The following is a 12,341-nucleotide window of genomic DNA, read 5'->3' on the forward strand; positions in this document are numbered from 1 at the left end:
ATCTCACTAATTCGAGGTGATGGAGGAAAAGTCATTTGGAATCCACAAGATGAGTGAAGAAGAGTTGTTTTGGGTTGTTCAGGACAAGAAATACAACCTTCTTGCTTTGAGGCATAAGGTATGGCACAAACCAAGTGCTAGCCAAGTGCAAGTAGAAGCTTTATTTTAATTTGCTTTACAAACTGATAGTGTGGCCTGATTTACACCAGATAAAATGATAAGCAAACTTTTTAATTGGTTTCCTCATCATTCAATAATAAGTTGAAACACATGGCTAAAACCTGCTTGAAACTGACCTTATACTATACGTTTACTTTTTTAATGCCAGGAAACAAAATTAAAATGCAAGGTGATCTCGATACTGTGCAACTGAATATTCATTAATGTCACAACAATGATGTTTTTCTATATTCAGGTATTTTGTGATAAGGGAGATGCCCATCTTATGCTTAAGCAGGCAAGATGGAGATGGATGCAAATGACCACTTTACTTTTTATCTAAGCACTCAAGTACTCAGCAAACCAAACAAGTATCAAATGGCAAGGTTTCTGCATCAATGCTAGGATATGTCTGTGGCATAATGCTTTTTAATTAGCATGAAAACTTTCCACTTCATTCTGGTAGAAAATTCATCAGGATAATTAACACATAATATTCATTTATCTTTGACGTTTAAACAAAAAATATGCATCAATTTTTTTAGTGACATGAAGAATTACTTTTTGTTTTTGTCTTCCCCTAGCAACTCTACATTGCATAAAGTTTGTGAGTTGATAAGCCAGGAAAGAACATTATACCAAGGTCCTGTAAAATGAATAGTAAAGTCTAACTCTGACTAAAGTACATTTCACTTCAATAACATAGATGCATTGCCCACCAAAGAGGCCATGGTGAATCCAATGACTTCAATATAACCATCATCATGACGCTGAGGTTCAAAGTCATAGTGATCTCCTGGGTTCCCCCAAGGCATTGTGCCAGCACAATATCTGCAAGAGAAGAGTAAAAACAGAATTAAATTTGTTCCAGTCCTCCCATGATTATCATTGGGGATTAATTTATAGTTCGATCCGATGTTTATTTCACACAAGAACAGCTTTCTACTCTTGGTTCACACCTCCCAATAAAAAAGAAAATGAATTTATCACCTCCAAGTATCAATTTATGAAAATGGGACAAAATTTTACAACAAAAGCATCCCATGGAGCCCAACTTTCTCCTAATTCATTATTTATCAACATGTCTCACTCTGTAATTCACAAATGCTTACTTTCTATCACATACCGTGAGCTATCAATAGGTGGTTTCAGAACTTGGTTTTGGAGGGAGACATATACATGCCAATAGGAAAGGGAAATGGAACTGAGGTGGGTAAGCATCAATAATATACACAGAACCAAGGCAATAAGTACCCCAGGACAAAGGAAAGGTAACTGAAGCGGACAGAAGGAGTGAAAAAGGGATGAGACAAAGATGTGAGATTAGAAAGGGAAGGGGAAATCAAGGAAGTTGAAAAGTGGAGGAAGCAAAATCCAGAGGGGGGGATGGGGGAGGAGCAAGAAGAAAAAGAGAAGAGCATTGTTGTTGCTAATAAACAATGTTTCCTGAGAATCTACTAGGCCTTCTACTTCGACAACTAAAATGAAAATACTTCCGGAATAGGTTGTAAGGGGCTATAGTGAGCACTGCCAAAAGTAATCAGGAGACTATAATATATTCTCCTAGCGATAGATTTACACACAATTCTCATTTCAACTAAATTCAGTCTAAACAGAACTTGCTCATGGATTTTTGTATCTGAGTTGTCTGGTTTGCAAATAACAAAGGGTCATAGATCCACCCCTTTCAAAATCTTGGCTTGGGAGCTTAGAATCTAATTTGATGTCACTGAGATACATGCTTATTTTGAGACTAGTTAATCTTAAATGTCCCTTTCTCCTGAGGTATATAATAGCACCAAAGAGAGTTGACATCCTGGCTAGAAAATGCTACTCTAATTGATCCTATTTCTTCAAAGTAATCATCTGGCGATTATTTTGAATGAATTCCATGCTGAAATCGGGCTGGATGGTTGCCTAATAGCTTTTGGGAAACTGAACACAGGGATTTGTTCAAGCCTATCATTCCTGGAGGGTGAGGGGATGGAAGGCGTCAGTAATTGAGAATTACATTAAAATGTTCCAATCCAGAGGGCTGTCTGGGCTTCTTAAGGATGGGTAAGTATACACCATGCATGCCGTATCACATACACAAAAAAATACCACAGATAACACTAAACAAACCAAGTAGGAGAACAAAATTATCAGACTCGAAAACCCTTAATAAGCCATTAAAATAACTGTTTTTCATTGTTTGTACCTGGAAATTTTCTACAATGAAAGCAGAAAACCTTAAGTCAAATGGAGTTCACATCAAACCAAGGAAACAATATGAACAGAGCTTACCTGGGTATATTTAAAAATACTATACACTGGAACTTCAGTTCCTGAATCTTTGGGGTGAGATCTGTTCCATCACACTGCAACAATCAAAGCAGAAAAAGCAAGGATTCTGAAGTAGGCACAAGTCTAAAAGACAACTAGGGTGACAATAGCATGTACCATGGTCTTCCCCTTGTCCCTGTCTCTGCTGAAGTGGATGCCCATTACTATGATTGAAAATTTATTCTGATTATAACTTTCCCAGACCCAGGGCTCTGGGCTTGGATTTGTTTTGATTTCATGTAAAAACAAAGCTGCCATTTGACCAAAATGATTTTTCTCTGGTCTCACAATCAAAGGAACTATCATCATGCTTAACCTTGGATTATTATTGGATACTTAGGCTTGTGCTATCAACATTAGACAATTTATGAACGTTTAAAAGAATAAAAAGGATGAATCCTCAAGTTGAGGCAGTAGCAATCTCTACCAAAGTCATCTGATTCAAACAATAGTTGTGAATGTGACTGTTTTATTTGCTTTTTGAGATAATTTTTATTTTGAAAATGTTCGACATAATATTTTGAACGCTGTTTAAAAGGAATATACCCTGCATGCTTTTTTTAAAGTATCTGTTATAAATTAGTATCAGCAATCACTAATTAGTGATTTGCTCTTATCAATTTAATCTCTTACAGACTGTGACTCGTCTTCTGAGATAAACCGCTTTATTGAACCTGGCCATGACCCTGCGTTTCAAGAGCCTCAAGGTGGCTTGGCCTCAATACCTTTGTGTGTGGCTTCCCTCACCAGTTAGTACTTTCCTCAAGAGCATCATCTGACTAATCAAAGAAAAGGGTTTCATTTCCCTTTCTCATTTCCCACTGGTGACAAAAGCCAAAAGAGGAACACTCTAGTCACGACTGTAGGCCTCTCAATGTCAAAGGTATAAAGCCTGCTTTTATATTTGCTCTCCTCACACCCTCATCACAGAATTTCCCCCATTGTCTCCTCTGCTGGAGAGAGGGTAAAGCATTCCTAAGCTCCCTGCTAATTTCTAAAGATGGCTTCAGAGGGAGTTTCAATCCAGGTAAAATGACTCTGCTAGTGGTGAAGGTTGTCTCATTCTCCTCCCAGCTGATCTTAACACAGCCTAATTTTTTTTCATGAGCATTCTCAAAAATTGTTCCTGGGAAATCTTACAAACCTAAAGAAACAAAGTATTTTCAAATGTTTTTTAGATAGGAATCAAATTCTGGACATTGATTGAAGGTGTTTTTACAACACTCTCAGATACTTAAATAAACATGAGGTCTCCCAATTTAAGGACTTGAAATAAGTTGATAGATGGCTCTACCAGTGAAGAAAAAATGTAGACATCTTAAATGATCAAAATTGAGTGTTGAAAGCAACTGAACTTTTTAAAAATAGGATGTGATACATTAAAAGCATGCAAAGCAGTATTGTTGCATTACAGAAAAAAATCATACTTAATATTATTGTACTTAGAACAGAATTCATTTTCTAAAAAAAATTTCTACTTTTTCCTCCTGAAAAAATCATCAGCGATTCTGGAAACTCATCGAATGCTATGAGGATGGGCACCTTACAATGTATTGAGTTTTACAAAATTTTCTTATATATTATTGCATTTGAACTTTACAACTCTTTAGAGCGGCAGTTTTCAATTTTTTCCCTACTTCAAACACACAAAGGAAAATATGTGCATACAAAATATCTTCCTGTGTACAAGCTCACACATTGATACATCAAAACAAGAAGAAGAAGAACTCATGTGAAGTAGAACAAAATAATGCTGTATGTAGGTTTTCATTACTGTCCTCTGGGTTTGTGTGTGTGTGTGTGTGTGTGTGTAGTATTCATGTGAGAGATTATTAACTATTACCTTGGAAACACTGACTTCACCCTGTGGCAAAGATAAGATGGTCTGCTGTTATGTGTACATCTAATTGCTCTAACCCCCCCATCCTTTTCATCTCACACTCAGGAAACATACAATGATGTCGTTGTAGAAATATCCTTGTGTCCCTCTGTGTCACAGCACAATGGTAACTGTTGCTTCAAATGCATATGTTGTTATGCCTGCTTTACAGATGAGGAGAGTAAACTCTTCTGAAAGGTTGAATGCTTCCCCCAAAGTCATATACCTCATAAAGATAGACCTAGGACTGAATCAGAATTGTTCAGACTTAGTTTCTATTGTTTTTTTTTCTCTTCGTAAAAAAAAAGATGATTACATAGACCAATCCACCTGGAATATTACATATACAGGCTGATATCAAATCTTTTCTAGTTATTTGACTGCCACTTTGGCCTCTCTACAAGCTTCTTTTAATCCCTGATATACAGCCAACCATGCCTGAGATATTTCTCATCAGGAGGACTGCCAGATGTGGGAGAAAAGCTCTCTAGTGGTGAGGCGGCATAGAGTTTAATTTCCATCCAGCTGACTTAAACAGTGGACACCATTACCATTCAATATGGCCACTGCCCTCCGCTCACTGGCTCTCCCGGCAGGTGCTGCAATGTTCCTAATAATGTGGAAAATACTGCAAGAGGAGGGAAAGTTTATTTTTGGCTGGGTTGAAGGCAGCCAAAGAAGAAACAGGGGAAGTTTGAGGCAAGGTTGCTGCTACTTAACTAACCATCATTTTATCAAAATCAAGATCTTCACAGTTCAATGGACCATGTGTCTTTCTTGTATCTAGCTTTAAAAAGGCAATATTTCAGTTTTCAAAAGTCGCTACTGCTATAGGATACTTGCTTTTCGTTGGTATTTCATGAGAACTGAAACATCTGAAATTGATGCCAAGGGTGATTAGTGGTAAACTCTTTGTTCCAACTGATTTAGGAGATTCATGCCTCCTATAGGCTTTATTGGTGACAACAAATTTGAATTTGTATCCTCTCAGGCTCCTCTATATTCCTCTATAAATCCATTAGTTTAAGGTCATATATTTGTCTCTATTTGCATGTATACCTTTTGTCCTGTCCCCTCCTGGCACAAATGCTATTCTTTATCTATTCCACGATAAATTCAAGCATTGCTATATTCCCATTCCTTCCTCCCCATCTATATATTTTTCTGTATCTTCCATGTTTCTCTTTCCTTATACAGGTATGTGCAGCAAAGTCATGTTCATTCCCTCTTTTAACTTGTTTACTACAAGGAAACACTTTGTCTTTCTTAATAATCAATGATATGCTATTTTTAAATATATCTCTTAGAGAAAAGATGACTTCCCATCTCCCTTGCCTCCAAGATGAGTGTCCCTAAAACCTGGGATAGAGACTCAGAAAGAAATAGCACCAAAAAAAAAAAAAATCTCTTAAGTGGTGAAGGACCTTGACCAGGCTGGAGAGTGAGTGACCACAAAATAATGAAATCAAAGTATTTTTCTAAGATGGAGACTCTTCAGATAGGCTGGGAATAAAGATACTTGTTTGGTGAGCATCTATTTCTACTTTAAGAGCCAGCTCAACATCATTCCTTTGATGACTTCCCCGACTGCACCATGGGCAGTTTTCATTTCTCCCTTTGTGTCACCAGTATATTATATAAGTAATCCAATAACAACATTTATTATATTGTTCTGCCCAGAGTTATGTGCCCTTCCCCATGACTCGGCTGTGAGTTTCTTCAGTGGTGAAGCCAGTCATCTTATTTAACTTCATCCTCAGCAACTAAGACAGCGCCCGACACATAACTAAATGCTCATAAATGTTGGTTCAACAAACTACACTCAATTCAGTTAAAGTTCTATGCAGCCCACTGATTAAGTATATAAACTGGTAATTGGGATTCATGTTAGGGGGCATGCTTTTTACATTTAAATGAAATGAGTCGACACATTCAATACTTACGACAACTTTAACATGCTTGGATAAATCTCTAGAGCTTCTCTGTAGGAAATCAGAAAAAGCTGCCTATACAAGGAAAGAAAGAAAAAAATCTTCATTACATGGTTATGCCAAATCCTTACTTCTGTATGATAGATAGGTCCTAGTGATTCTAAGTCATGCAAAAATATAAGACAAGTTCTCCTTTTGCTGAATCTAAAGTAAACTAGTGCAGAGGCTGTCAAGTTGAATTCTTTCTCTGTTTTCAAAATGTAACCTATAATAAAATTTAAGATCACAGTAGGAGAGTGAAAATGTAGGTAATTTCAAGGGTCAGTTTGGAGATCTGACTACCTTTCCTGATCTTCCTATTTGTCCATTAGATGCTGATATAATCTTTAACTTGCCACTGAGAATGTCTTATTTCACCCCGTTTTACTTCGATTCCCTCTATCCAGTGGTAAAATTTAAGCCACACTTTTTAAAATCAATATTTTAGAGGCCCCTTTTTCTTCTTTCCAGCCATTCACACCCAAGGATGTCCCTGAGTGGGAGGAGAAGGAAAAAGAAGGGGGCCCCTTTAATCTCATCTACGCTTCCATGAAAAACTTCCCATATTCTGTCAATTTCTCATCCAAATGTCAGTTCATACATACCCCTATGAAAACTACATTCTAACCCAAGACATGCCATACATCTTTCAGTCTACCTAATTTCCTCATTCTCTAGATTGGCTTTGATGTTTGCTTTTCACACCACTCCTTGAATACCATCCCCTCAGTACAACTTTCAGGGCTTTTAAGTTAAAAGATGATGAACTCTCTGCCACTAACATAAGAAATACATACTTACTTTCATTCTTAAACCAAGACATTAAACATTAACCATATATAGACACACATGTAAACACCTGAGATGTGTGTGTAATTATTAGCAGAGTATAGTTAGCATCTTTATTACCATGAGCGAATTAGTATAAATAATATGTAATCATCAAAAAATGAAATATATACTTACCCCTGCATAGAACATTTTATTTCGAAAACGACTGTTGAATTTCTCTGGATTTGCTTCTGTAAAAGGGAAAAGGTAGTTTTGTTACAGAGACCTGATTAAAGGTAGTGAGTTAGACTAGCACCCCTACTTCTTCCCTCTCCCTCCCCATCCCAAGGACCCAACAGCTTCATCATCATCTTTCCCTTAGTTACAGGCAGTTGGCATGGTTGTCCAGTGCTGCAAAGTGTAGCCCCAAACTGGCATCAGTGGCAGCATCAACTGGGAGCTTGCTAGATATGCAAATTATTAGACTCTACCCTGAACCTACTGAATTAGAATGTCTGGGGGCTGGGGTCTAGGAGTCTGGTTTAACAAGTTCTCCAGGTGATTCACACGCACATTAAGGGCTGAAACACTCTGGACTCTATTCAAAAGAGAGGGCTGGCAGGGATACAGCGCAGGGGTGATAGAGGAAAGAGGGAGGGGGAGGAGAGGGAGGGTCAATTATTTGCTTTGACCTCCATAGGGCATGGCTTCCATAAACTATCTATGCAGTTTCAAATTTAATTAAATATGGGGAATTTGGATAATAATTAATAGAGAATTTGCTTTCAAATTTTGCAAAAACTCCTAACTACCATCTGTACTGTTGTCTGTGACAGGCCTTGAAACATCATTCGATTCAGTGAAGTTATATAAATATCTATATATATCTATATAGATATATACAGATGACCTGCAGAATGGACCCAGGGCGTAGGACAACAAAGGCTCTGACTGAAATGGTTTAATTCTGAGTTTGTTCCTGAATGTTATATAGGTTGAGGACTATAAAACGATTAGACGAGAATTTGCATCGGAAAATGTTCACATGAATTCAACAGATTATAAAATCCCCAAATGAAATACTATTTCCTTACATTCTTTCTAATAAAATTCCAAGACATTCCAAAGGAACCCACTGTTAAATATTTGCTTTCTGCTATTTTGTCCCATATGATCATTAATCCCTTCTTAGGGGTAGGTCTTTCTCCAAGTCATTTCTCATCAGACAGCTGGCTGACTAGCTGGAAGTCTCCAAATCCCAAACCTATCTTTGAATGGCAAGCATGACACCAGATGGCAAAGGTCATGGAGACCAAAATTCTACCTACCATCGTCTACCTTCTGGCCCCCATGATTCACATCCTTCACATATGAAAAACACATTCACTCCCTCCCAGGTCCCCAAAGGTCTCATCTCCATTATAGCATCAACTCAAAATCCAAAAATCTCATCTAAATCTCATTAGCTCATACTTCGCAAATCTCATCATCTAAATCATCTAAATGATTTGGCTCTGGATGTAATCCATTTATAATGATGATCAGACCCTGGGTATAATCCATTCCAATAGTTTAATATATTAATCCCATCTTTGTATACAACACAATAACATATGTATCATTAGAATGGAATCCTAAACCCTACTTTTGTCTGAAATTGGTCTTGCCTATTAGGGAGCAAATATAAGTTCAACACTATGTTTATAAAAATCAGTAAGTGATTTGAACCCCACATAACACACATCTTCCAAATTCTCTGCATTGGATATCTACTCAATCTTAAGACTTCAGTTACGTATATATAAATGACTCCAAAATCTATGCCCGCAGTAACAGTGCCACCTTCAATTCAAATTGTATATATTATAAAAATCTTTCCTTCCAATGTCATCTCCCATTAAGGACAAATATTTTTATCAACATTATCTTCATGTATCTAACACCATTGCAAAGATCTTACACTATGTATTAGTTGGTCACCTAACCCATATCTTTATCACAAACTCATTTTCCTTCCTGTCTGAAATGCCCTTGCCCACTTTAGTGCTTGTCTACATCAAACTCCTTCTTTATTTCCCACTATACTCCCTCCTACCCTTTCTGGAAACTTCCCCCTGATACCTTTCTCCTGCCAACAGTCCCTACCAAACTCCCACATTATACACTGCCTGGACAACTAATCTTACCCTTACTTTATATTCCCTTCTACTTGTATTTATCTTTTATATATGGGCCCATCCTCCAATTAAACATTCCGTTCCTGTAACAAACATTGAGGCAGCCACTGGACTTGGCACAAGGAACATAAAAGCAAATAAGACATAGTCTTTTGCCCTCATGTTGTTTAGAGTGGGGGAGACAGGTCTGAAAATGAAAAATAAAATGTCCTTTTGTATAAGCCATAGAAAGATGTCTCTATAAGACAAAGTAGGAGTCACACATAAAGGGAATGATCAGAAAAGTGTTCCAGAGGCAAGTACACTTGAGTCTTGAATGATGAGTAGATGCCACGTTGAGGTTCAAGATGGAAAAGAAGGTGACAGAGGACCTCAGACAGTGACAGTTTCTCCAGGGCAAACTGTGCCTAAGTCTTACTACCTGGGCAAGAGCCTGGCAGTGTGTCCTTTGCAGTGATGGTGATGATGAAATTTGGCAAGCCACTGAAAATAACACCTTTTTAAAGAAATCTGTCAGTTCACCAGATGAATCATGAAACATTCATAACCCTTTGAAACATGCTGATCTGCATGTCTCTGTATATTCGGTGAAAATAGTAAATCCTAAATCAGATTTAAAAACTGCCTCCTCTACAGTCATAGTTGTATCTCCTTGACCTTGTAGCATAAGGCTCAAATCCTCTGAATAAGAAGTAACTTCAAGGAGGCAGTACAGCTTTAGCATCCAATCTCAGACTAAAAGTTTGATGTGTTTAATATCCTGCATGTCCCCCCGAAAATGACAATCTAATTCACGCAGCTGGCAAAGTGAGACCTTGCTTTGCTACCTGATAACCATAATCATTGTTAACATGACTATATGTTAATAGATTAGAATATTTTCAATGTACGTCCTCAAGCACTGTCATAATGCAGTAGTGATTAAAGCACTGGGCAAGACTCCAACTGACAATTAAATGACCAATCCTATTAAAACTCTCAATTCTGTTCCAAACAATTGCACGTTCTGATATGCAACAGTTCAGCCACACATGGCTTAGCCACTATGAGAATTAAAAAGCTTCTGTTTTCCAATCAAATTAAGTATACCTTCTATCTGATGAAATTATTCATATGTTTGCATTCTTTATATACAAAATGTTAAGGAAATCAAAATGTTAAGACTATCTTTACTCCTTGCTTGATTTTTTACTGGTAATTCTAAAGGCATTTACACAGTAATGCCACTAATAAACTGTCTCAAAATAAATGTCATTTTAATTGTCCCTTCTAAAAGAAATACAATGTAAGTATCAATAGTAATGCAAAAGTCTGCATTTGTCCCATGTCAATTTGATGGGTTATTTCACATCTATGCCAAAAATTGTTTCTGCAATTAAATTTTTTAAGATTCTGCTTTAGTGAGACTTGGTTTTACTACCCATTGCATGTAAATGGATTAGCGTAATTCCCAATGTATTGTATTTTTTGACTAATAACTAATCGGTTATTCTATGCAAGCTCTTTTTTGTTTGTTTTTTGGTAATGGCTCTCATGGGGCTTTGAATCACTCTGCAAGTATTTGATGGCAAATGATACAAGTTTTATCATGAACTCTCAGTCCCTGAGCAGCTGTATTTGAGAACAGTTTGAAGTCTCAACTATGGTTTGCGTGGCTTGAGAATAGCCACTCACACAATCTACACACAAAGTAAGTACGTATGCCCCTATTGAAAATGCGGCCTGCTATCTTTCTCTTCTTTCTGCAGCTGAGCTTGAGATTTCTTGACTATCCAGGTAAAAATATGGGGAAAATCCAAATAAACGGAAAACAGTAAAAATAATAATAATAATAATAATAGCTTGAGTAATTATACCTTTCATCATAAATAATGATTTTTTTTTTTTTTTTTTTTTTTTTTTTTTACTTAACGCAAAAAGAATAGACTAACAGATACTGAGAAGTCCACACCTCTGGTCTAGGCATATCAACCAAATCTGGTTCCAATAGTTTGTGCATATTTATTGTGTACCATCTCAATATCCTCTCCATAAATATGGTATGCATTACTCTCAGTCAACAGCAATCCTCCCTTATCCAGCTCTTCAGTGGCTGTTTTTCCTCAAGGGCCTTGGCTTCCCTGCAGGGAAAATGTTTGCAATTCCTTTTCCGATTGCAGGAAAGCACTTACACTAAGCCTTGGCAATAAAGTATTCAAAGTAAAGTATTAACTCTTGGCATCTTTCAACCAATTATTTTATAATCACACATATAAAACGATGTAGACATACATATACACCACAATTTGCATGTTCCTCTCTAAAATGAAATAGTTCCATAGTTTAAAAGAAAAGAAAAAAAATCACTTTCCCACAAGAATTCTTTCTAAGCCTGGTCTTTCCACCATGAGGTCTCTCTTTGCTGCCCTGTCATTCTGAGGCACCAAAGTTTCACCACAGTACATGGAAACATATCATTAGGATAACTCTCAGATTAATAAGACAAAATATTAGGCTCCCTTGAATGAGCTCTCTGTCCACCACTTACTCATTCAGGCCTCTTTTCATGGCAGGATGTCTAATTTGGAGGTTCATGCATTAGTGATAATTGTACTACTTTACAAGTACTGTTAAGAAACGTAAAGATTTTATTAGGAAGCCCAGATCCAGAGTCTCCCAAAGAATATGAGAAATAAATGGGGTAAGAAATGGAGAAAGAAATCTCCAGTTACTTCCCCAAATCTACTCTCCTTAAATTAGGAAAGGCAACAGGTTATAAGTGCCAGCCCTAATGTAGGACCCTCTGAATATCTGATCTCCGAGAACTGTCTAGAGAGGGAGGTGCGGAGCGTGTGGGTGTTTCTGATTTGGGTATTTGATATTTATGGTTCTGTTGTCAACCAACCTTTCTATCTGTGATTTTCTGGTTAATCAGAGAAAACTATGACTCTTTCTTTAATCAGTATTGCTTCTATTTGGCTCAGCATTTGACCCTCAAAGCCTCATGAAACCAGGAATGCAAAGTCTAACAAAATTGCTGAATTCAGTAAGAGAATTACAGGTTTATACTCTACTTTTATT

General features: G+C 37.1%; 1 protein-coding gene across 2 annotated transcripts in view; it reads right to left on the reverse strand.

Annotated features, from left to right (window-relative positions):
- DGKI (diacylglycerol kinase iota) overlaps nucleotides 1-12,341 on the reverse strand; it is a 452,274-nt gene that overhangs the window by 168,685 nt on the left and 271,248 nt on the right. For both annotated transcript variants that reach the window (XM_061198082.1, XM_061198081.1), the window contains 4 exons: nucleotides 7,300-7,355; nucleotides 6,307-6,369; nucleotides 2,446-2,519; nucleotides 879-990 (listed from right to left, as the gene is read on the reverse strand). In XM_061198082.1, the coding sequence (XP_061054065.1) occupies nucleotides 879-990; nucleotides 2,446-2,519; nucleotides 6,307-6,369; nucleotides 7,300-7,355 (305 nt within the window). The remainder of the gene's footprint in view (nucleotides 1-878; nucleotides 991-2,445; nucleotides 2,520-6,306; nucleotides 6,370-7,299; nucleotides 7,356-12,341) is intronic.

The sequence above is a fragment of the Eubalaena glacialis genome, chromosome 8, assembly GCF_028564815.1.
Source record: "Eubalaena glacialis isolate mEubGla1 chromosome 8, mEubGla1.1.hap2.+ XY, whole genome shotgun sequence".
NCBI lineage: Eukaryota > Metazoa > Chordata > Mammalia > Artiodactyla > Balaenidae > Eubalaena > Eubalaena glacialis.